This window comes from Eublepharis macularius, chromosome 4, assembly GCF_028583425.1.
Source record: "Eublepharis macularius isolate TG4126 chromosome 4, MPM_Emac_v1.0, whole genome shotgun sequence".
Classification (NCBI taxonomy): domain Eukaryota; kingdom Metazoa; phylum Chordata; class Lepidosauria; order Squamata; family Eublepharidae; genus Eublepharis; species Eublepharis macularius.
Window position 1 is genome coordinate 97,491,964 of NC_072793.1, and position 26,253 is coordinate 97,518,216.

Here is a 26,253-nt window from a genome sequence, read left to right on the forward strand (position 1 = left end):
GGAACGAGAAATGCCAGATGTTCTAGCTGGATTCAGAAAAGGAAGAGGCACTAGAGATCACACTGCAAATTTACGATGGTTAATGTAACAGACCAGAAAATTTCAGAAGAAAATCAACCAATGTCTATAGATTACAGAAAAGCTTTTGACTGTGTGGATCATGAGAAGTTATGGATAGTGTTAAATGAAATGGGGGTGCCACAACATCGGATTGTTTTGATGTGCAACCTGTACTCTGGACAACAGGCTATTGTGAGGACAGAATATGGGGAAACAGAATGGTTTCCAATTGTCAGCCAAGGATGCATATTATCTCCCTACCTGTTCAACCTCTATGCAGAACATGTCATAAGGAAAAGTGGATTAGACCTAGAAGAAGGTGGAGTGAAAACTGGTGGAAGGAATATTAACAATTTGAGATATGCAGATGACACCACATTACTGGCAGAAAATAGTGAAGACTTGAAACGACTACTGATGGAGAAAGTGCCAAGGCAGATTACAGCTGAGCATCAAGAAGACAAAAGTAATGACTACTGAGGCATTATACAATTTTAAAGGTGACTGCAACTAGGAAATCAGAAGAAGATTGAGACTTGGAAAAGCAGCTGTGAGGGAACTAGAAAAGATCCTTAAAGATGCTCTCTGGGGACCAAGATCAAGATAATCCAAACTATGGTATTCCCCATTACTACTTATGGATGTGAATGTTGGACATGAAGAAAGCTGACAGGAAGAAAATCGATTCATTTGAAATGTGGTGCTGGAGGAGAGTTTTGAAGATAACATGGATGGCCAAAAAGACAAATGGGTTCTAGATCAAGCCGGAATTCTCCCAAGAAACTAAAATGGCAAAACTGAGGTTATTGTACTTTGGTAACATCATGAGAAGACAAGACTCTCTGGAAAAGTCAATAATCCTAGGAAAAGTTAGAGGCAGAAGGAAAAGAGAACTATCCAAAATGAGATGGCTTGATTCAATAAAGGAAGCCACTTCCTCCTGTTTACAAGATCTGAGCAAGTGTGTTAACAATAGGACATTTGGGAGGTCTTTCATTCACAGGGTTGCCATAGATTGGAGATAATTTGATGGCATATAACACACACACAAGTAGATCATAGAAAAGGTTTTGCTATTAAACTGTCTTCTGAAATTAACTGCAATTTGACAGATATCACATCCTACTGTCAACCTGTAAGTGCCTTCTGCTTAATAAAGAGTCCTAATCCTAAAGCTTCCCCCAAATAAAGAGAACTGTTCCTACTTTTATCTATCTTAATTTACTTGGAACATCATGGCAAATGTATCTTATCCTACTGTATAAAAGGCAAACCGAGTTCCAGACAACTTGCTTCCTACCGTGCTGTGCCTCTAGAGGGCACTGCTGTGGAGGAAAGCCCAGAAGAGGCAGCCCTCCCTCTGAGAGCATGCTGTGGTGGGAAGCCTAGGCTGGGATCAGGCATGGAGCAGGCAGCAATGCCTTCCCCCGGCCTTCACCCAGCTGGGATCAGGTGCAGAGCAGGTGGCAATGCCTGCCTCCCTTCAGCGCCTGAGCAGGAAGCAATGCTGAGCAGGAAGCAATGCTTGCCCCCTTTCACCTGGCTGGGATCAGTAATGGAGAAGGTGGCAATGCCCGCCCTCCCCTTTCTACAGCCTGTTTTTCCCCCCACAACAGGCTTCGTTACTAGTACTAAAATATTTGGCTAAAAGTCAAATGAATAGGCTTATGGCTGTTAGATTGAGTAAGTATGGAACCCACCTCAATAAGCTCATTTGTTTGATGTGCAGAAGATTCTAATAGTTATTTGCTGTCATTCAGAAGGCATTTTCTTTGCAAGCTACGCCCCTGACCATTATTGTGTTCTGCTCCTGAGATGTTAGCTTGCAATTTGATTATACAGCTTACTTGTCCACAGCAGCCAGAAACTAATGGCTTTGGTTAGTAGAGGTTGGTCATATTTCACAATTCCAAGCTAACCTCAGCAGAGGGTGAAATACCACAGGACACAGCAATGTTGGAACAAATCACTCATTGTCTGGGGTGAATGGGCTAAACAACAACCCTTGCTCTTTACTAGAATACAGAAAATAAATTGAAAATCAGCTTGTGCTGTTTGAGAGACAACAGGAGATTGCCCTCTCATGGACAGCAGTAGTAATGACAACTGCACAGGGTCTAATCCTATCCCCTTTGCTATTCAATCTCTATGTAAAGCTGTTAGGAGAAATCATTCATAGTTTTGGAACTGAGTGCCATCAATATATTGATGACATCCAACTCTGTCTCTCTCTTTCCGTATCTCATGGCAATGTGGTGGTGGTCTAGAGTCGCTGACTGCTGTGGTTAAATGACTGAGTAAGACAAATTAAAACTGAATCCTGATAAAATGGAGGTAATACTGGTGGGGAAGGCTAAGGTATTGAAGGACATAGCAATTTCCACTTTTGATGCAGTTCAGCAGACCCTTGCTGACTCAGTTAAGAGCCTAAGCATAATACTGGCCCAGCATTGCTGCTGGAGAAGAATGTTAATGTATCTGCAAAAAATGTTTTCTTCCAACTTTGTCTAACCAAGATGTCCCCTACCTTGACTTGGTTCATCTGGCCACTTGGATCTATGCCATAGTAACATCATGACTATTGTAATGCACTCTACATGGTCCTGCCCCTGAAATAAACTCAGTCCAGCTGGTACAAAATGCTGCAGCGCAGTTATCTGGAGTTAAGTGGAATATGCATATTACACTCTCTACAGTCACTTCATTAGCTGCCCACCTGTTGCAAGGTCGAAGTAAAGGTACTAGCTATCAAAGCCCTAAACAGCTTTGGACCCTCTTATCTGCAGGACCATCTCTTCTCCTATGCTCTGCCAGGACAGCTTCACTTCTCTGATCAGGACCTTCTGCAGGTGCCAGGCTGCAAAATGAATTAAAGGGGCAAGATCAACAACTGCCCATATCTGCGCACTCTGTAGTGACTCCCCCACCTTGGGGAATGACCTGCCCAAGATCAGGAATGCTCACTTTTGTCATTTCAGGAGGGCATTTCTATACAGATAATGGGGCTATACAATAATGGAATGGTTCAGAAAACCGTGTATGTATGTATACCATGGTGTATAAGACATTACCTGTTTGCTGTATTATCCAACTGTTACAGCATTATTTTCTGATGCAATATTTTTCTGCATTATGTCTACTTTTTATATTATGTCTAATATTGTTTCAGATTTATGTAATCCTAATTCTAGTGCACTGCTTATTAATGACTCATTTTACTAATTGCATCAATTTACACTGAGTCGTGAAAAAGGGAGACCATAAATATAGTAAATAAATGGATTTTAGTACTTTTCTGCTACACATTTCACACTTCAGGCTACTCTCAAACATATATCCAAAGGAATTTGTAGGCTTAGAAAACTAGCTGGGGCTCCTTCTCCCAAGATGAACCTATGTGAAAGTGACTTCTCTTCAGGAAAATTAATTAAATCCTGCATTATTATTCATCATGTATGAAAAACAAACCATGACTATTTTGCTGAACTTACCTACAATAATCACGTTTACAACACATGGGAATGATTAAAATTGTGTTATTTTTAAAATGCCACCAGACTTTATTTTTACTGCACAGATTTCTCATAGCTATAACAATGGGACTGATCTTAAGAGTTTATTATAAGAATTGAACATTGCAGTCTTCCATCAGTGCAAAAGTGAGGTGGGGTGAAAGGAGTCAGTGTGTGTTCTGCTAAGAAGCATAATTACATACATACAACAATACACTATATCCTATCACTGGTCTCCCCCACAACTGAAGAAAGTGGGAAAGATCCCTGCAAGTTTTTAACGTTCATAGCCTCAATTTATTTCATTTATATCCTGCCTTTTCCCCCAAGTGGGGACCCAAAGAATCTTACATTGTTCTAATCTCTTCCATTTTATCCCACAACATGCCTGTGAGGTAAATCAGGCTGGGTGCATGTTACTGGCCCAAGCAAGCTTCCATAGCAGAGTGTGGATTCAAACCAGAGTCTCCTAGTCTGACACTCTATCCACTTCACCACACTATTCATTTACTTATTACTCTAGCCTTGTAGAATTTTACCTGCATTCTACCCTATGCAACATTTCACATCATATACTTTTAAGGTAACTTAATTACTCTCTTCTGTCTTCTTACCAGTTACCAGCAGTTATATTTCATGTACTTCATTGTGTCTCCATAAATGTTTGAAAGCAGAGGGTAAGATTTTCTTTATATCACAAAAATAACCCAACTTGCTACCTAACTCTTAACTAAATTGTACACCTACTACTTCATTTTATGGACAAGTTTAGGTCAAATAGCATGTATGTATTTGGGAAATATTTAGAGTAATGGTTGTTGTGGATTTTCCAGGCTGTATCGCTGTGGTCTTGGCATTGTAGTTCCTGATGTTTTGCCAGCAGATGTGACTGGCATCTTCAGAGGTGTAGCACCAAAAGACAGAGATCTCTCAGTGTCAAACTGTGGAGAAGATGTTAGCAGGTAATTTATATCTACTCCGGAAGGTGGGTTTGGGTTGCATCATCCTCTAAGAGTTTCCCAGGGTGTGGAATGCTAATGCTTCACTGTATCCTGAGGAGGTTCTTTTGCATATGGATTGGTGCTTGATATGCTAATCTTCTCTGCAGGGCTATTGTAAGATGTAGAGTATTTTGTTAGTCTGGTGTTTTTCAGGACTGGAAACCATGCTCTATTCATTCTTAAAGTCTGTTCTTTCCTGTTGAAATTGTGCTTATGCTTATGAATTTCAATGGCTTCCCTTTGCAATCTGACAAAGTAGTTGGAAGTGTTGTCCAGTATTTTAGTGTCCTGGAATAAGATACTGTGTCCTGTTTGAGTTAGGCTATGTTCAGCCACTGCTGATTTTTCAGGTTGGCCAAGACACTGAAAAAGACACTGCAGACTTGGCCAACCTGAAAAATCAGCAGTGGCTGAACATAGCCTAACTCAAACAGGACACAGTACCTTATTCCAGGACACTAAAATACTGGACAACACTTCCAACTACTTTGTAAGATTGCACAGGGAAGCCATTGAAATTCATAAGCATAAGCACAACTTCAACAGGAAAGAAGAGACTTTAAGAATGAAGAACATGGTTTCCAGTCCTGAAAAACACCAGACTAACAAAATACTCTACATCTTACAATAGCCCTGCAGAGAAGATTAGCATATCAAGCACCAATCCATATGCAAAAGAACCTCCTCAGGATACAGTGAAGCATTAGCATTCCACACCCTGGGAAACTCTTACAGGATGACGCAACCCAAACCCACCTTCTGGAGTAGATATAAATTACCTGCTAACATCTTCTCCACAGTTTGACACTGAGAGATCTCTGTCTTTTGGTGCTACACCTCTGAAGATGCCCGTCACAGCTGCTGGTGAAACGTCAGGAACTACAATGCCAAGACCACAGCGATACAGCCCAGAAAATTTACAACAACCATTGTTCTCCGGCCGTGAAAGCCTTCGACAATATATTTAGAGTAAGCTCATTTAAAGTCAGTTCCTTTACAGAATACAAGAACTCACTTATATGCAAATTTATTTCTGGCATTAAAACTCATGGGTATTTGCTAAAAAACCCTTCTGAGAAAAGTTAAAACTGCATCAATTAACAGGCAATTGTTAAAACTTGAGAAAGGTCTTGCACTTTAGCATCAGCAACTGTGTTACATTTAATCAATAGTTTAAAACAACGCCCAAAACATTTTGCTTGTTTTCTAATACTCCTTCTAATCCTTTATGATATCAGAATTCAGCAATGCTACATTAAGTCAGGAGGCAGTTTAATATTTTTGGAAGACAAAAGAAAACTGCACTTAGCTTTGCAGCTCTTCATACACTGAAGGCACAGATGTGTAGACTTCGATTAATAAGGAGATAAGCTTAAATGTCCATCAACACAGCAAAAAGATGAAGCTGGGAAAGTTACTCTATTTACAAAATGGTTTGTAATTGTCACTCAAGGGAGAATTTAAAGCCTTTAACTTTGAAACAGCTGATTTTCTCCATGAGAAATATTGGTTCAGATTCTCTTAAGCAGACACGAGGCTCTTAACCTAGATCCCACAATTCACAAATGCTGGTTTTCAGAAAGAGTAAGGTTGAACCTCTGGTGAGATTCATTGGGTTCTTTCAGGCTGGGGTGGCTTGGTTGGCAGAACTGTATAAGGACAGCAGAAATTTACTTTGTTTTAGCCCATCATTTGTAACATGTAATAAAGCCTACTACAGACCAGTCAGGAGAGACAACAATTTAACCTCTGGGACCTACAAATAATTTTATTGAAATATAACAAAATTAGACAAATGCACTTCAAGGCAGAGGAAAAGGACTATAAATATTATACACATTTGTCTTCAAGGTTCCAATCTGTATGCTACAGGAGCAAAAAAAAGGAAGTGCTAGTGGGTTCAGTTCTTCTATACAACCACACATTTGCACAGAAGTCATAAAAAGGAAAACATTTTGTTTGCTCCAATAGTGATAATATATATTTACAACAAGCTTCACATTAGTGTCCCTCATAAAGTGGTCTCCACAAGCCCTCTCCCTAATAACAGCTTCCACTCCCAAGGGGAGCCGGGCTGCTGGGAAGCACAATGATAAGGACGGCATAGATGGGATTACAGAATTCAAGCAGTCTAATTGCACAGCTGCAGTCCCAGTGGGCAAGCCAGCTTTTTAGAGAAATGGATTGAAAGCAGCCGTCTGAAGCTCCAAGGAGTATGCTGCATCTTGGGAGGTTTCAAGATAAGCAGAAATGAAGCTTCTTTGGGTAGATGCTCCATTTAGATTCCAGTGGAAGAGAGATCCTCAGCAGGATGCATATAAGCACTAGAAGTGGCAAGGAAAATGAAAACATTGCACAATAATTTTCTGATCACAGGATATTTGATTGCTCAAAAGTGACAGTCATCAAAAGAACATAAATTAGGTACTTTAGAAAAAATGTTGATTATGGGGGGAGGGGTGGTATTGCTCCCAACTTTTTCAGTCTCAAAGGCCTTTCAGACCAGTAATGCCCATCAAAGTGGAATAGTCTGGTGGGAAGATGTGATGCACAGAGAGGAAAATGCTTCTGCCAACTTTACACAGGGCAAATGTTAAATGGAAAGCTTCTTGGTATGCAGTCTCCTGTATTCGCAACAATTTTGCTTTAGAAATAGCACTTCCCTCCCAGTTTCAACCAGTGACACACTGGGCACAATAATTCTGAGGTTTTACTGGCTAAAGAAACACTACAAACATTTCTATCCCAAGTACACTCATTTTCATGATTGTGGAAAGTTCCTTCTAAAATAAAGGGAAAAGATTATTTGAGCTTCCCTACCACATCTAGTTGGATATAAACAAAAAGATAAACCACATTTTGGTGAGGGGGGTAAGAAGAGTATGAAAATATGGGCCCACTGTCAGCACATTATGCATTTTACATACAAATATAACACATATTGATGCTCAGGAGCAACTCTGTATGAGCTGATTAAACTAAACATTGAGGTAGCAAATTCCTGGAGAACTGAGAAAGGCAACAATATGTTCTGGGAAGGAAACTAAGATGCACAATGATCCAGCTGTTACAACCAACCTACCGATAATCCAGTTTTAAAGCTTTATAGAAGGTCTGAGGGACTGATAGAAAAGGCAGGCAGGATCAGGTCTCCTGGTTGTACACTGCATATGAAATCCCCTTAAATGCTATAACTTCCCCAACATGTATTGTTATGCCCTGTTACTTTAAGTCTTGAAAGCAAGAAATTTGGGATATGGAGGTAGGTTTAACATTTCGGTGTCATGCCAACAGAAGTAGCTTTACTAATCAAACGTTTCATTAACACAAGGCCCCTCTGAAGGAGAAGGGAACACTTTCCTTTATAGTGCACAGCACTGCCCCTCATCAGGAGAAGTCTGGCTCAAATTCTATACATCATGGAAACTGCTAAAGGAAAATAACAGTATTTCAGGATTTGGAGGAGGAACCGAAGGAACTGGGATTAGGTAGACTGCTACCTTCATCTTAGTAACCGAGTTACCTTAGTGTTGACAGTACAACCTAAGGGATCCAAGTTACCTGGAATTACATTAGGAGAAAAAAAATTACCCTACACTGAATATCGGAAACATGACCCATCCAACACTCCAATAAGATGCACATTCAAAAGAACCCTCTGGAATGGAGCCACAGCCTGCTTAGACAAATTGCCTACAAGAAGGTCTCTTCTTTGATATACTTTAACAGAAAAGCTATGGGCATTTTGGAGACCAGCACATTCAGATATTGCAACTGCCAGCAGCCTCCATTAATGTGCTGCAGCATAGGTACTAGTCCACAGAATTTTCCAAGTAGCAATGTTGAAAAGTCACTGCCAGCAAAACAATATAATGTAGCATGCTAGGGAGCTATTATAAAATGAGCAAGGCCTGCATGTCAGCCAATTGCAATGGAGACCTCAAAAATTAAGATTCCCAGACAGCTTTCCTCCATTAACTACAACATTTGATACTATCCCCCCAAAGATGCAGTACAGCATTAAGTGTTCATCTGTATTATGGCAGGGGGCAGTGGCAAAGTAGGAAGAGACATAAGAAGCTCATTGCTCACCTTTACTCTCATAAACTGCATATAAACTGAAATGCCATCATCAGCTTTCGTAGAAACTGACTGGGGTATTCAAACAGTAGGACATCTGGTCAGTAACAGGTGCAGGTCGGTTCTCAGTAGTTTCAAGACTTTTGGAATCTGTTGCCATCTAAACATCACTTAGAGGCTGATAAAAAGATTTCACTTCTGACTCAATGGAGGGAATTTTTGAGTAGGCTACTAGACAAGGCCACATGTCTCATGTGACACAGGTCCTATTAACACACTTGCCTAGCCAATTCTATTCCCTGATAACTATCCAATTCCAAGTCCTCCCCAGTGCTGTCGCTGCTGCCTCCTCCAAGCACAGGAGCTTAAAGGCAACCATGTGTCCATTCTCCAGATCCATCACTCTGCACAGACATGTGACTGTCTAGTGTGGTTTACATGAGGTACAGTAAAACTGGGCAAATAAGGTGCACTGACAGCACACAGTGACTGTTCACATTGCCTCGTGGCTCAGACCTCACAGATGATAACAGGGAAGTCCACGTGAATCCGAGGGTGCTCCAGTTTCACTAAGCCCTACAACAAGAAGGAAATGACAAGGATGAGATAATGTCATATATAAAGCATTCAAGAATCAGGCTATACATTATCCATTCACTTCAAGGGATGCTGAATAGGGGCACATTAGAGTTCCTCACTGTTATGTGCCTAAAAGTCACCACATTTGAAAGATTATGCAAATGAAATCTAATTAGAAACTAACATTGCTAGGTTCCTACTAGGTTTGTTTTATCAAACACCATTTAAGTAACTCAGTAATAGGAAATATCAGACAAGTTCCAATGAAGGACAGAAGGCCTTCAAGAAAAGCAAACTCTGGCAACTGAGTAAACGAAGGCCAATGAGTATATGAACTCAATTCCATCAAATGACAGGGCTCAGACAGCATGTCACAAGGTTTCTAACAAGTTAACTGGACTGCATAATCTCTGCAAGCACAACAGTGTGCTAAACTAACAAGCAGTTGTAACACTAGTCAATCTTGATTCAGCATTACATTCTTATGCATTTTACAGCAATTAATTGATGAGCAAACAATGCTGAAAGCCAGAGAAGAAATGTTTCATGACTGCTTTTACCTGAAAAATGGCAATACCACATCTTGCACTTCAAGATTTGTAAACTTGCAAAGTCCAAAATATCACACCATAACAAGGGCATCTATTTTGCAATGCACATTTTGTAGTGACCGTATCAATAGGGAAATATTCATACTTTCTGAAGACCAGTCACCACTCTGACAGACATTTAACTACTAAAAAGCTCATTGGATGACCCGGCCTGTATTTTCTGATAAGCCATGTGTCGCTAGCAACACTGTGCCTTTATTTCCTGGTGTGCCAGCTGCAGAAGCCAGAGAGGTACCAATTTTCAATATTTACTTACTACCACAGAAAGAAGAGTAATTTTGTCAGGGTGAAAATCAGGTTAACACAGACTCTGCTACAAGACCAAGGAGAGCCCTAGGTTAAGCAGAGACATGCTATGTTTAGGTAGAGCTGCATTAACTTTTTAATAACAACAACATTCAATTTATATATCACCCTTCAGGACAACTTAATGCCACACTCAGCAGTTTACAAAATGTTTTATTATAATCCTCAGAATAATCACCCTGTGAGGTGGATGGGGCTGAGAGAGCTGTGAATGACCCAAGGTCACCCAGCTAGCTGGCTTCAAGGGGAGGAACGGGGAATCAAACCCAGTTCTCCAGATTTGAGTCCTGTCGCTCTTAACCACTACACCAAATTTGGCTCTCCAGCTTCCATGCCGAATACATTAGTAATTATAAAAAGTTGCCAGAAAGCTCTGCAAAGTATATAGTGAGGAAAGAGAGACCCTTCTTCTCATCCACCTGCCCAAGTGCCTGAACATCTCAGGGATTTAATTTAAAGGAGTCCAATTCTAGCAACATTCAGCATCAACAAAGAAACCCATTAGATACTGAAGCAACCATCAAACACTGGACTGAATTACATATTAAGTCACTGAAATGCTCTAGTAACTACTTTAACCAGTTCTGGGAAGCTAGTGGTAGCAGTGCATTGCCTACTTGTATCCCTTTTTTTGTTTTAGATTCTCAAGAAATAGAAAAAGGTTGAAAGATTACTAGTTGCTATTGCATTTTCTAGATCTTATCCACTTTGCATACTATTTTCCCATTCTCTGTTCTATAAAGCTGTGTTCACATTGGCATATTACATTAGTTTTATGCTATGAGCAGAGTTTCACTAGCTTCCTCAACTGGAAAAAATGTACTTTTTATCTCCCTCTCGTTCCTGCAATACAAGGGATTCAAAAACAAACTCAAGCACTACCTATGATTTTAACATGGTATTTATGACTATTAAAGGGGCTCTACCAGGAAAAATATTTAAACATGTTTTAGCCACAAAGATAAGAGTGTAATTTTTCCTTACAATTATTGCCCTGAGGCTGTAAAGCTAGCTTCCTTGAATTCTGGAGTGATCTTCCCTGTCCCAATTTTGTAGGCGGTATAAATCTCCTATTTTAGAAGGCATTTTCTGATTTACATTATTTTCTTACTAACAGGTTGATCTTAACAGCCTCCACCCCACCTCAAGTTACTGTTTTAATGTGTTTCTTTTGTCCCTGTATTTTTTTTGTCCCTGTAATTCAATTAGTAAACCTCTAGAAACCAACATGATTTGTTATGAAACCAGAACTGCTTTTCATATTTGCAGTTATGTAGCTACATCCAGAAATGGGACATCTGAAACTTCCATCACTATTTTGAGGAACAGGTCACATCTGAAACCATCACACCTGAGAAAAGACCTTCTTGGTTATAGCAGAAAAACTTTGGAACTCCCACCCCAGGAAGATTCATTTGTCTCCCTCTGCCCTTGTCACCAGCAGGTGAAGACTTTTCTGTTTCATTTGGCATATCTCCAGTAAACTCTTGGAAGAGAAGGAGGCATGGTACAGCCTGATCTTGTTAGATCTAGAAAGCTAAGCAGAGTCAATACTTGGATGGTTGGTCACCAAGGAAGACTCTGCAGAGGAAGGCAATGGGAAATCACTTCTGCTCACATGCCTTGAAAGCCCCTTGTGCTGGAGTCACCATAAGTGGGTTGCAATTTCATGGCACATATGCACACATGCAGTAAACTCTTATTGGCCCTCCCCTGGTTGCGTCTGTATTTATTTATTTTTATTTATTTTATTATTTTTGTCATTTACGGTCCGCCTTTCTCACTGAGATTCAAGGTGGATTACACAGTGTAAGAGTAGTACAGTCAGTATCAAGGACTTCATCAACAATGCCGTAGGGCAAAGAAACACAAGTTTACAAAGACACAGCATTAGCATGAATCCAATACAGAGCGGAAGAAACACTGAAACAGAACATAAGCAATTCTAGCAATACAGAGTTGAAGAAATGCTGGAACAGAACATAAATGATTCTAGGGCTGACATGAGAGCACATATTTAAAGCAACAGATAGTACATAAGGTAACATAGTGGTGAAGTCTATGGTTGAAGTTTATGGTCCCTAGCTCATTAGCAGAGCATCTGAGACCCCTCCCTACAATACAAAAGACTTTTTAAATATTTCAGCTTTGCATCGTTTGTGGAAAGCCAAGAGAGTGGCGCTTTCCTGACCTCCTCAGGCAGGCTGTTCCACAGGGTAGGAGCCACCACAGAGAAATCCCATATATGGGCTGCTGTTGATTTCGCCCATGTGCAGCCTGGGACCTGCAGGAGACCCTGTTCAGATGAGCGAAGCTGCCATAGAGGAGCATAGGGAGGGAGGCGGTCCTGCAGGTATGCCGGACCAAGGCCGTGAAGAGCTTTGTATGTGATAACCAATACCTTGAACTGAGCACGGCAACTGATAGGTAGCCAACGGAGTGACTGCAGAATGGGGGGGATGCTCATGCTCCTGCTCGCTCCTGATAACAGTCATGCCGCAGAGTTTTATTTTTATTTTATTGTTAAATATTTACATAAACATTCTAAATAGTGTTTTAATGTATGTTCTTTGACAGCTTGGCGACCGTATTTAAGTGGAATGGCAGTATATAAATGTTTCAAATAAATAAATGGCCAAAATTTCTTTTTGGGTTTTACTGATATAATTTGTTGAAACAAGCATTGTAGGACTTTAGTTCTTGGTAAAAAAACAGATTGATACTGATCCACTCTTAAAGTTGAAATGATTTCTAGACATGTATATTAATATTCCATATGGTCATTGCAAATGCACCCACTGCTGCAAAAGATTATAGAGACCAGCAACTTGTATGACTAAATGTTCCTCTAAGCAACAAAGTTCTTCAGCCCATAAAACAGTATACAGTTTGCAAGGTAAAAAACAGTTCTTAAAAAAAGATATAAATACCTGCTTGCTAAATAAACTGCGAGCATTAGAAATTAAGCTATAGTAACACCATTTTCCTTCTGATTGTGTTACCTGAGGTATCAGATTCTTGTGGATCCTTTTCAGCTTGGCACGCTTTCTCCCATTCTTGGTAACTATTGTCTCTTCATAAAACTCATGAGCAAGGTCACCATCTTCATCATAATACATAGAACTACAAGGGAATGAAGCATAACCATTAAAGTATCAAATGTGAACGTAAGAATCTAAGAAAAATGGTTGTTGTGGGTTTTCCGGGCTGTATTGCCGTGGTCTTGGCATTGTAGTTCCTGACGTTTCGCCAGCATCCGCAGAGGTGTAGCACCAAAAGACAGAGATCTCTCAGTGTCACACTGAGAGATCTCTGTCTTTTGGTGCTACACCTCTGAAGATGCCAGCCACAGCTGCTGGCGAAACGTCAGGAACTACAATGCCAAGACCACAGCAATACAGCCCGGAAAACCCACAACAACCATTGTTCTCCGGCTGTGAAAGCCTTCGACAATAAATCTAAGAAAAGCCTTATGGATCAAACCACTGGTTTATTTAGTCCATCACAGTTTCGCACAGTAGCCAACCAGTTGCCCTGGAGGATTAAAGAAATGGTGCATGGAGACCAAACCCCTTCCTGTCTTCGCCTCTCAGCACCGGTATTCAGAGGTTTGCTGCCTCTGTATTAGTCACCATAGCTAGTAGCCATTAACAGACCTCTCCTCCAACAATGTGCCTTAACCCCCCATTTAAAGCGATCTATGCTCGTGTCCATCACTACCTCCACTGGCAGTGAATTCCAGTTTACTCACTCATTGAGTAAAGACATATTTCCTTTAAGCTATCCTCAACTTATTTCCCAATTTCATTCGGAGCCTCATTATAGGAGAGGGTAAAAAAGCTCACTATCCATTTTCTCTACCCCATGCATAAGTTTATAGACTTCTATCATTCTTCTGCTATCTGTCTCTTTTCTAAACTGGAAAATCCCAGACTTTCCACCCTTTCCTCACAGAAAAGGTGCTTCAAACCCTGAATCATCTTCTTGCCCTCTTCTTAACTTTTTCCAGCTGAATATCCTTCTTGAGGATAACTGATCAGAAATGTCCACAGTACTCCAAATGAGAACATCCCATAGATGTATACAATACTATCCTACTATAGGATAGTTGGCAATGCCTGCTCCCCCTTCAACCTGCTGGAATCAGGCACGAAGCAGGCAGCGATGCCCGCCCCTCCCTCACCCAGTAGGGATCACATGTGGAGCAGGCAGCAATGCCTGCCCGCCCCCTCACCCAGATGGAATCAGGCATGGAGCATATGGCAATGCTCACCCTCCACATTCACCTGGCTGGGATCAAGCACAGAGAAGGAGGCAACATCCAACCCCTCTTCACATGGTCGGGATTAGGAGTGGAGCAGGCAGAAATGCCTGCCCACCCCCTTCACCCCATCGGGATCAGATGTGGATTAGGCCGCAAAGCCCGCCTCCTTCACTCAGATGGAATCAGGCACAAAGCAAGAGGCAATGCGGACCACTCCTTCACCTGGCCAGGATCAGGAGCAGAGCAGGTGGCAATGACCATGCCCCTTCACCTAGCCGGGATCAATGCAGAACAGGTGGCAATGTCTGCCCCTTTCATGTGGAGGATCAGGAATGGAGCAGGTGGCAATGCCTCCCTCTCCTGCACCCAGCCGGAATCAGGCGCGGAGCAGGAGGCAATGCCTGTCCCCTCTTCACCCGGCAGGGATCTGTAGCAGAGGTGGCAATGCCCGCCACTCCCTTCACCTGGCCGGAATCAGTCATGGTGGAGGAGGCAATGCCCGTCTGCCCGTCCTCCCCTTTCTAGAGCCCATTCCGCCCCCCCCCCCACAACGGGCTCTGTTGCTAGTCTGTTTTTAATGCCCTTGTAGAGAGTTATGGTGTGGTCTCATTTGGAAAAACGAATCCCATCTCAGATTCATAATATACACAGATACAAGTACTAGACAGTGTCTTTTGCAATAGATCCAGAGGAGTTAGTCGTGTTAGTCTGTAGTAGCAAAATAGTAAGGAGTCCAGTAGTACCTTTAAGACTAACAACTTTACTGTAGCAGAAGCTTTTGAGAACCACAGTTCTTGAAAGCATCTGACAAAGAGAACTGTGGTTCTCGAAATCTTATGCTACAGTAAAGTTGGTTAGTCTTAAAGGTGCTACTGGACTCTTTACTGCCTTTTGCAAAGCTCCATTTCCTAGCTTCTCATCCTGCCACAGCATTACAATACAAAAAGGACCATGTGAAATGTAGTGTTTTATCAGGGAGAGTAATTTTTACTAGTTAAGTAAACAGTAATTATAAGACTATAATTTAATCTTTCTTTAGATAACTTATATACCACCAGGTCAAGGTGACTCAACTAAAACTATTTCATGTACCTATACAGCTATTAAACACCACAGCATTTAAAAAGAGACCCCCAGGTAACCTTCAAGAACAGTCCTAACTTACAGATATTTCTTTTTATTTTTGCAAAGAAAAGAACTTGGTTAAATATAAGTCAATCTAAACAGTTACAAACCTTCTGTTAATAACTGAAAATTACATAACAAAAGTTATGTAAAAAAATGTATGATTGTAACAGTTGAATGAGCATTAAATAGCGATAATCATGGATTTTTATTTCTCAGTACATTATGAAGGTGAAATGATGGCAGAACCATATCATCATTTCTATGTTAAAATCATGCTTAAAGTGACTCTTTCCCCCACTTTTATGCAACTGTCACAAGCTTATAAAACAGATTTCTGCCAAGTATATGAGGCATTCCTCATTAACAGCTTTATTTTAATTCAAGAACAACTGAAGACTTTTGTATTTCTGTTTTGATTCTAATTCATGGCAGCTCATAAACTTCTGCAGAATCCACTTATATACTGCTCTTTTAGACAGATTAGTGTCCCACTCAAAGTGATGAACAAAGTGTTATTATTATCCTCACAATACAGCTTGGGCATCTGGGGCTGAGAGGAGCAGCTTATCTAAGGCCACCTACTGAGCTCATGGCAGTAGTAGGATTCAAACTAGCAGAATGGGGGGGGGGAGAGAAGATATGTGGCAATGGTCAAGTGATTTTTGTATTATGTGACTGCTTATATCCATGATATCTAGCTGCAGAAACATTACAGCTGGTCTACCAACAATCCATTTGATTCAATAACACCTGGCCACCTGCCTAACAAAAATGAGATACAAATCCCAATTATTACTTGTAAAGAAATGAGGAAACAAGATAGAGCCAAAACAGAGCAGTTTTTAAATTATTTAAGAAATGGCAAAGGAACAGGTGCAGAAAGAGACCTGATTGAATCAGCTTCCAAGTGTCAGGTCCAGTATATATCTTAACTATACTGACTCCATTTTCTAATGCTTTTAGTGTTTAAGTATTTTCTCCTCAGGTGCACCAGTTCCCAGGCAGCATTCCCACCAGAGGACTGTTTTGTCTAACACCGTTCCACCAGGCATTGGCCTTGAAGGAGAGCAGCTTCCCAGGACTGAAAGATGTTGTTTTGAGAACTGTGGGGGGAGGCTGTTCCAGATGGGTATTGTTACTCTGTATCCTATGCTTGCTCTTCATTGGTAACAATGATCATGTACCATCCTGAGTCTCCTATTCAGGACAGTGGACTATAATGGACCTTTTCTGCAATAAAACTTCCTTTGCTAGACATTGGACTTATTCTTGCTTCTAAAGGGAATCTTGCAGAGAGTACCTTATCTAGCCACAGTCTGACATTTTGTTACCAATCATGTCGGCGTCGGGCCCAGCGGAATCCAAGGTTGTCCCGGACAGGGATCCTTTGTTTGATCCGTATGCGTCTCCCGACAATCAACCGGTGCAAACCCAAGACTCCCAGGAGCTGGGAGCAACCGGGAACGGAACCGGAGCCTCCACTTCTACCCTGCCTCTCATCGACTTCAGTACTCGAAACGAGACCGAAAGCAATCTCGGGGCAAGGCCGAAAGCAACCGCTCTCCCCTTGATCTCGGTGCCCACCCCGTCGGAGTGGGGAGCCAGACCCCGAGAAACCAGAGAGCGCCGGGCAGGTGGACTCCATCCACGAGTCTCGATGGACGGGCGCCGAAGCCTAGAAACCGTCCCGGAACTAGATAGCAGCCAACCATGGCGATATTGGAACAGGACGTTTGAGCAGATGGAGGGGGACACGTCTCGCCGAGGCGCCCTGAGTTGGGATTATTCCGAACTTGCCCCGTGGAAGGAGCCAACGGAAGTCCCTGAACCAAGTTGGGAGCAGATACGAGGTCGCACCTATGCGGTAGATACCAGCATCTCGGCCGTGACGGGTATGGCCAAGGGAATTCTAGCCGCGAGGTCGCGAATAGTTCAAGGGGACCCTCCTCCGTGGGGCCCTTTCTCCCCGGTGAGTACAGCGAATGAAGGTTCCCTGAGCGAACAACCAGGGCCAAGTCGTATACAACAATTAGAAGCTAAGCTGATGGATATGGAAGAAAGCTTGGCTCACGCCATTCATTTAATTTCCTCAATGGGGGCAGGGGAAAGACTGTCTCCTGAAGAGATGGCGATACAGATAGCTACCCTTCAAAGTGTCATCTCCTATCCGATGGAGGAAGTTCAGCAGCGGTCGTCGCCTACCGGCGGGGGGGGCACCTATCCTGGCGAATCGGGAGAACAACCCAAGGAACTTCCCCCTCAGCGGGAAACTCCACCGAGAAGGGACCACCCGGTTGTGCCATCCGGTGAGACTCCCATCGAACCTCCTATCACGGGAGGGGATGTGCCGCCAGACGAGACCCCCGTTGAGAGGCCTACGGAAGGGGAGGAAAAGCCAAGTGATACACCGGTGATACCCCCCCATACTTCCCCGAAAACGGTCCGGCCGGACCAAGCGGGAGCACCCGTGGCTCCATCGGGGGGGGGAGCCCCTGGTCAACCGCGCGAAACTGTTCCCGTCGGGCAACCTCCGGGAGATGGTCTACCAGCGCCAAAAGGCCAGCCGACGCTTCCCAGAACAACAACGCCCGGAGGGGCAAGCCCGCGCGGCCTTCCACCCATTCGGCCTTCGCTGCTGCGGCCCCTTCCGCTTCGACCACAACTAACCCCGCCGCTGCAGCCGATACGTTTGCCACTGGAACAACCCGTAAGACCGCCTCCGACCCAACCGATGGGACCTACACCACTGCGACCCCACCAACCCACCCCTCAGCGGCCGATTATTACTTCGCCACACCAACCTCAACCGCCAGCACCTCAACCGCTACGGCCAGCACCTCCGGCATTGCCACCAGCCCTGCCGAGAGCACCACCGCCAGCCCAGCCGAGGCCGGCACCCCCGGCTCAACCGGTGAGGCCACCGCCAGCACAACCGGGTCCCCTCATACCTCAAGTGCCATTGAGGCTTCCGGCGGACTTCTACCCAGCCCCGGCTCCGAGGCAAGACCTCCCAATGGGTTGGGTGAAACTAGACGCCACTTTTGACGGGGATCCCTCCAAACTGGGCTTTTTTCTAGTGCAAGTCGTGCAATTCTTCAACCGGTGGGGACACCTTTTCGGCAGCGAGGCCAGCCAAATTGAACACCTCGGCTCCCGTTTACAAGGGAAAGCAGCGGACTGGTACGTAGGACTATATAATATCGGGGCCCCAGAACTCGATACTCTCCAGGGGTTGGTGGATGCTATTAGAGCACAATATGAAGATCCCTTAGAGGAAACCAGGGCCCGAACAGAATTGCAGGCCATTAAGCAGGGCAGCATGGCAGCGAGAGACTATATCACGAAATTCCGACAATTGGCTGCCAAGTGCCCCAGGTGTGAGGAGTCCACGAAAATTATTCTGTTCAAACAAGGACTTAATCCGAGACTTTTGGACAGAGCCCTCATGCAAGACAATCCCCCTACGCTGTTAGGTTGGATTCAACTTGTTTGCGAAGTGGAAAATCGCATTTTAGAAGTCCGTTTGGTTGAGCAACAACAACAAACGGGACAACGAAGACCATTGACCTTACAGAAGGGAGCTCGGGGAGCTGGCTACGCCACCCGTGGAGCGAGAGATGCTAGATGGCAACAAGGGCTGTGTTTGCAATGCGGACAGGCTGGTCACTTTGCAGCACAATGCCCCTACCGGCCTGTGCAAAGACCTCCGCTCCAATTACGGCGTCCAACCCTTGCTCCGTTCCCTACGCTCCAACGCCCGACTCCAGCTCCACGAGCAAACAGAGGCCGCGGCGCTTCCCAAAGGCCAGCCTCAGAAAGAGGGCTGGAAGCGGAAGAAGTTATGGAATACGATCCCGCTTCCCCATCTGCAGAAGTCAATCCAGAAAGTCCCCAGTCGGGAAACGAGATGGATCTGTCGTAAAAGGGCCCAAACGACAGATCCGCCCCAAGCCCGTCCCTGCACGGAACCGGCCACCTGGGTCCATTTTATTCATGCCAGTGACTTTAATCAACCCAGAGAGAAAAATGCACATTCGGGTGCAAGCTCTTATTGACTCGGGTTGCTCAAGAGACATCATAGCCCCAGCTCTAGTCAATGGACTGGTCTTACCAACTCGGGATTTACAAAATCCAGTAATTTTTGAACAAATGGATGGTACCAACATGAATCCGGTCACGACTGAAACCATCCCGGTGATCACAGGCATGGGACAACATTGGGAAAAGAGGTCCTTTGTCATCAGCTCTACTGCCAAGTACCCGTTAATTCTAGGCAGCAAATGGCTATGTGATCACAATCCCTACATAGACTGGGCTCAAGGATGTATTACCTTCAATCATGCCAACTGTAAAAATCACCGTTGGAATCAAAACTGGGGCGAAGACCCAACTTATAAAGAAAAGGCCCTCCTCACCCAAGAAGAAGTCAACCAAATACCCGAACCGTACTGGCCTTTTCTAAATGCTTTCTCGGAGGAGGAAGCTGATACTCTACCCCCGCACCGACGAACGGACTGTGCGGTGGAAATTTTACCCGGAGCCTCATTGCCTAAAGGACGACTCTATCCCATGAGTCTCCATGAACGTGAAGAGCTCCGGAAATTCATCGACACCAACCTCCAACGAGGGTTCATCCGCCCAGCCTCTAGCTCCCACGCCGCTCCAGTTCTCTTCGTGAAAAAGAAGGATGGGGGGCTCAGACTGTGCACGGATTTCCGAGGACTAAATGCAGTGTCCACCAACAACGCCTATCCTATACCGCTCATCCGAGACCTTCTCAACGTCGTGGCCCAAGGTAAGATCTTTACGAAATTAGATCTAAAAGATGCTTACTTCCACGTTCGTATCAAGGCAGGGGATGAGTGGAAAACCGCGTTTAATACGCCCCTCGGACAATATGAATACTTAGTTATGCCTTTTGGATTGGCGGGAGCCCCGTCTGTATTCATGTCCATGATAAACGAAGTTCTACATGAATTTCTGTACAAAGGGGTGGTGGTGTACCTTGATGATGTTTTAATTTATTCTGACACCGAGGAAGAACATGTTCAAATGGTACAAAAGGTCCTGGCCACCTTGATGAAGAATAAACTGCCCATCAAATTGTCCAAATGTGAATTCCATAAAACCGAACTCACTTACCTTGGGTATTGTATCTCACAAGAGGGGTTGAAAATGGATCCAGCCAAAATACAGGCGATCCAGGATTGGCAAACACCCACCACCCGCAAAGAACTGCAATCCTTCCTGGGTTTTGCCAACTTCTATAGAGACTTCATAGCAAATTTCGCCCAAATCACACTCCCCTTAACAGAATTGCTAAAAACCAAAGAGAAAGGGGACCAAGCCAAAAAACCCTCTGCTAAACTACAATGGACCCCCGATTGCCAAACGGCCTTCGAATGCCTTAAAAAACAATTTGTAACGGAACCCATCCTCTCCCACCCCAACGAACAGTCCCCCTTCATAGTTCAGGTCGACGCCAGCGATACGGCGATAGGGGGGGTTTTGCTGCAGAAGGGGGAGGATGGGAACTTGCGGCCTTGTGCATTCTTGTCTAGAAAGTTCTCAGAGGCAGAAAGGAATTGGAATGTGTGGGAGAAGGAGGCCTTTGCAGTGAAAGCAGCTCTCACTAACTGGAGGCATTGGCTGGAGGGGGCGAGATACCCTTTCGAGGTCTGGACAGATCATAAAAATTTGGAGGCCCTCCGAAGCCCCCGCAGACTGAATGCCAAGCAATTGCGGTGGGCGGAATTCTTTTCCAAATTCAACTTCACCCTCAATTATCTCCCGGGCAAAACTAACTTTTTGGCGGACGCCCTGTCGCGCATGCCCCAACATAAGAGCAAGCGGGCGGAGACTGTCGACACGGTCTTCTCGCCTAAGCAACTTGGGGGCGTGGTGACTACTCGCAGCCGCACTAAGCAGCCCCTCCCGGCCGACCAAGAATGGAAATCGAAACTTAAAACTGAAGTGGAGAAGGAGGGGAATAAAGCTCCGCGAAACAAACTAACCCAATCCCCACAGGGGGATTGGCTAGCTGGGAGCAAGTTTTATGTCCCGGACAGCCTTAAGTTGGAAATCTTGCAGCGCTGTCATGATGCTCCCACTGCTGGACATTATGGGTATCTGAAAACTTTACACCTAGTTCAAAGACAATTCTGGTGGCCGGGCATGCGCAAAGACATTTCCCAATACGTTAGTTCCTGCCCTGTTTGCCTCAGCGCTAAAACCAGAAAAGGGAAACCTCCGGGTCTCCTGCAACCATTGGAAACACCGAACAGGCCCTGGGAAGTAATCTCCATGGACTTTATCACTGATCTGCCTCTTTCAAAAGGACATAATTGTATTTTAGTTGTGGTAGATCTGTTCTCCAAACAAGCCCATTTTATCCCCTGTACTACTATACCCTCCGCTCGAAAACTAGCGGATCTGTTTCTAAAACACATCGTAAAATTACATTCTTTTCCGTCCAAGGTGATTTCGGATCGCGGCGGACAGTTCGTTGCCAACTTCTGGCGGGAGCTTTTGAAAATGTTGAATATTGAACAAGGTATCAGTTCAAGCCACCACCCACAAACCGACGGGCAATCCGAAAAAACAAACCAAATATTAGAACAGTTCCTTCGTTGCTACATCAATTTTCAACAAGATAACTGGGTGGACCTTCTCCCTCTAGCTGAATTCTCCTATAACAACAGTGTACACGCTTCAACGGGAGAAGCCCCCTTCAAAATTGTATATGGGACTCACTTCAATCCCTTCCCTTTGGACGCACCCCCTCTCCATTCCTCTAAATTGCCAGATGTATCCTCATGGTGGGGGGAGGCGGTGCAGCAATGGACTATCATTAAGAGACACCTTGAAAAAGCCAAACTGGATTACAAAAAGTACGCAGATCGCCATCGTGTGGCCGAATGGGAATTACAACCAGGAGACCATGTGTATATTTCCACAAAGAACCTAAAGCTAGCTCAGACAAGCCGCAAACTCGCTCTGAAATTCTTAGGACCTTTTCCTGTGCGCAAGGTAATAAATAAAGTGACTGTTGCTGTAACATTGCCCAAGAACCTTCGCCATGTGCATGATACGTTCCATGTCAGCCTTTTGAAGAAAGCTCCCACCGACAACAAATGGCATATCAAAGCTCCACCCATTCCAACTTTAATTGACGACCAAATACACTATGAAGTACAACAAATTTTGGACTCTAAAATCAAGAGAAATCAGCTTTTTTACCTCATTAGGTGGAAGGACTTTGATTCTGGTTACGATGAATGGGTGAACTCTGCACATGTTCATGCTCCTAGATTGACCAAAGCTTTTCATACTCGCTACCCATATAAACCAGGGGGGGATCTATTTTAAGGGGGGCAGAAATGTCAGGTCCAGTATATATCTTAACTATACTGACTCCATTTTCTAATGCTTTTAGTGTTTAAGTATTTTCTCCTCAGGTGCACCAGTTCCCAGGCAGCATTCCCACCAGAGGACTGTTTTGTCTAACACCGTTCCACCAGGCATTGGCCTTGAAGGAGAGCAGCTTCCCAGGACTGAAAGATGTTGTTTTGAGAACTGTGGGGGGAGGCTGTTCCAGATGGGTATTGTTACTCTGTATCCTATGCTTGCTCTTCATTGGTAACAATGATCATGTACCATCCTGAGTCTCCTATTCAGGACAGTGGACTATAATGGACCTTTTCTGCAATAAAACTTCCTTTGCTAGACATTGGACTTATTCTTGCTTCTAAAGGGAATCTTGCAGAGAGTACCTTATCTAGCCACAGTCTGACACCAAGTGCATCTCAGAAAATTAACAAGTTGCCCAAGTTCTATTAACATAACTTCCAACGTTTATAATGAGTGCATAAACCCACATTTCTCCCCACAAAACAGTCTATGGACTGATCAAATATGGCCAGCTGACCACTTGTTATTTGACCATGGGTAAATGCTAAATAGTTTATGAAACCAAGAATGCCACAGTTCAGGCAAAAGCCAAAGGGAAGAACTATCCAATGTTCATGTTAACAGAAACTTTATTAAAGATAGTAGATGTTAACATTTTAAAAATTATATTAATATCAAGTATTTCTTTCCAATACTTAAGATTAAATAATGCTGTTACTACTTTCCAATTTACCATAAAGGGAGCTAAGAGCTGCAAAGAAGATAAATAAGATCAGCCTTGGCCAGAGAAGAAACCCTTCAGCCATTACAGTCCGCCCAGCTCAAGACCAGCAGCGGCTGACTGAGCATGAACTCGTTTCCAAGAGACTTTTTTCGAAAAAGAGAAAAGAAACCAACGCCACTGGAGGGAGCTGCTCTGCCACTAGACCACCAAGGAACAGAGGCAGCGCCGGTGAACGGGGAGGCGAGTCGCTGGCGAAGAGCACGCCAGTCTCCCCCAGTGGTGTTTGGGCAGTGCGCGCCGTAATAACCACTCCGCCGGCTTGGCTTGGCGGCGAGGGTCACAGAGCGGAGTTAACGGAGGCGGCCCTGAAGAAATGCCCATCGTCCGACTTCCCCATCCACCCAAAGAGAGCCCGGGGAGGCCTAAGGGAGCTGCTCAGAGGGTTTCAAGCGCCCCAAAGGCCAGCAGCCGAGGATGCCCGGGGGGAAGAGACGCCCTTCCTGAGGCACCCCAGCCTTCCCCCTCTCGAGGAGAGCGCTGCGCCCTCAGAGGCCGACGCGCGCCGGACACCACCAGGGCAGCCACCCGCCTGCACACAGCCGCCCTCGCACCCCTCCTCAGGGGCAGGCAGGGCCAGCCCGAGCTCCGCTCTTACCCTCGGCGGGTGAAGACGAAGGGAGTGGCCGAACAGAGCCCCCGCGCCCGGGCCAGCGCCTGCTGCCCGCCGGCACCCTCGGAGCTGCCCGAGCCGAAAGGCCACAGGGCCCGGGACTTGGAGCCGCTGGCGCCCATCGCTCACAGCGGAGGCATGGCCAGCAAGGGCAGCGGCAGGGAGCAGCGCCCGGCGCCTCAGGGGAGCCCTGCAGCGGCGCCCGCTCCGCACCCACGAGCCCCGCCCCTTCCCGGGCACGCAGTTTCCGGCTCCAAGGCCCCCGAGGTCGGCGAGGCGGAGCTGCCGGTCGCCAAGGGTTGCGAACTGGATGGGTTGTCACGACACTTCCGGCCCCCAGCTGGCGTTGAGGGGCTTCTTCCGCATGGTGTGGGGTGAGAGCTGTAGCAGCGCACTGGAATAAATACTAGAGAAACAGAGCAGGCGGTGACAGGCGCTCCCTTGTGCAGCAGAGTCTGGGAACAATCTTTTCCAACAAGAAGGCACGAGACGAGAGAGGCACGGCCATCCTTTCCCCCTCCTCGCCATGTGACACAGAAATGCGAAATACCAGTCTCTGTATCAGGCATCTGATGAAGAGAACTTGATTCTCGAAAGCTTATGCTAAAATAAAATTGGTTAGTCTTAAAGGTGCTACTGGACTCTTTTTGAGAAATGCGACGGAGAATGAAAAAGGCATAGCCTGTTTAAAGTCTGCTCAACGGTCATCTTTATCCTCCAGCAGGACTTGAGTCCTGCCGGAAACTCACTCTATTCTTCACTTTTTCTAAGGCGATCCGAGCCCGCCCATTCTTGGGAGGGCGCAAGAGCAAGGCTTCTTTTTGGAGCGATATCGGGAGCGCCTGTCTTCCCCTACTGTTTCCACTCCCTAGAGGAAAACAAGCCACGTGAGATTAACGTCCTTGTGAGGGGAAAACCTTTTTTTTAAAATATATTTTTTATTTTAAACTGTAAGAATGTACAAGAACAGACAATAGTATATAAAGTTAAACATTAGCAATCAAGTAGTTACAAGCTAAGTAGAACATCAAAACAGTCTCTAGATTTAACAAGTTGTTTAGTAGAATCATCTTGTGACAGAAAGTCTAGCACCGGGAACCAAAATTCAATAAAGTGGGATTTGTAGTCTGGATTTTCTCATTGCTTAGTGTAATCAGTTAATTTGGATAAAATAAATAAATCCCAGACTTTCAATAACCAGTTGGAGATAGTTGGGCCCTTCTCGCTTTTCCAAGCTGTCGCAATAACAGATTTACCTGTTGCCAACAGTAGAGCTATTAGAGCCTTTCTTTCTTTTGGGATGGGAACAGCACACCAATCATTTAGCAAGATCACTTCAGGCTGAAGAGGTATCTGCTAGGTGGTTGGTTGTCTCTTGTATGTATTTACACACATCACTCCAAAACTGTTTAATGTAGACACAATCCCACCAGCAATGCATATACGTTCCTCTGTTCCCACATCCCTGCCAGCATAAGGGTGAGATTGAGTGGGTCATATGTTGCAGCCTAGATGGTGTCAAATACCATATCATCAACTTTATGGTTTGCAGCTTGATACTCACTATATTAGTAGTGAATATAAAATCGCCCCACAACTTTTGACATTTTTCCTCTGTTACCTCGATGTTGCAATCTTTACTCCAAGCCTTTTGATATGGCAATATTTTATACCCAGGTATCTTTGATATCATTCTATAAAGAGATAAGACCCTTTACATCAGAAGTCCCTTTTTTAATTAATAGTTCAAAATCAGTCAGAGGTTCCATCAAAGCCCTACGAAGTGCCTCACTTTTAAGTAAGTGTTGTATTTGGATGTACTCATACCAGGGCAATTTATCTTTTATCTTGGCTTCTAGCTCTGATTTCCCCCTCAAAAGTTTGTTGTGAATTACATCAATAACCCTA

General features: G+C 44.4%; 2 protein-coding genes across 2 annotated transcripts in view; both read right to left on the reverse strand.

Annotated features, from left to right (window-relative positions):
- HYAL2 (hyaluronidase 2) overlaps positions 1-8,752 on the reverse strand; it is a 90,349-nt gene extending 81,597 nt beyond the window's left edge. The window contains exon 1 of the mRNA XM_054977391.1: positions 8,666-8,752. The gene's annotated coding sequence lies outside the window, so the exon portion shown is untranslated. The remainder of the gene's footprint in view (positions 1-8,665) is intronic.
- A 327-nt stretch (positions 8,753-9,079) lies between these two features.
- TUSC2 (tumor suppressor 2, mitochondrial calcium regulator) lies at positions 9,080-24,564 on the reverse strand. The gene is made up of 3 exons (XM_054977393.1): positions 24,331-24,564; positions 13,152-13,272; positions 9,080-9,229 (listed from the first exon to the last, which is right to left on the reverse strand). The coding sequence occupies exons 1-3, from the start codon at positions 24,465-24,467 to the stop codon at positions 9,164-9,166; spliced, it is 324 nt and encodes a 107-aa protein (XP_054833368.1). The 5' UTR covers positions 24,468-24,564; the 3' UTR covers positions 9,080-9,163.
- Positions 24,565-26,253: the final 1,689 nt, after the last annotated feature.

Bases quoted from the DNA above. Each gene is read 5' to 3' on its own strand.
- TUSC2 (XM_054977393.1), bottom strand. From the start codon at position 24,467: ATGGGCGCCAGCGGCTCCAAGTCCCGGGCCCTGTGGCCTTTCGGCTCG. The intron at 13,273-24,330 runs GTAAGAGCGGAG...ATTCCCTTGTAG, and splicing joins TTCGTCTTCACCCGCCGAGG to TTCTATGTATTATGATGAAG. The intron at 9,230-13,151 runs GTAACACAATCA...TTCTTGTTGTAG, and splicing joins ACAAGAATCTGATACCTCAG to GGCTTAGTGAAACTGGAGCA.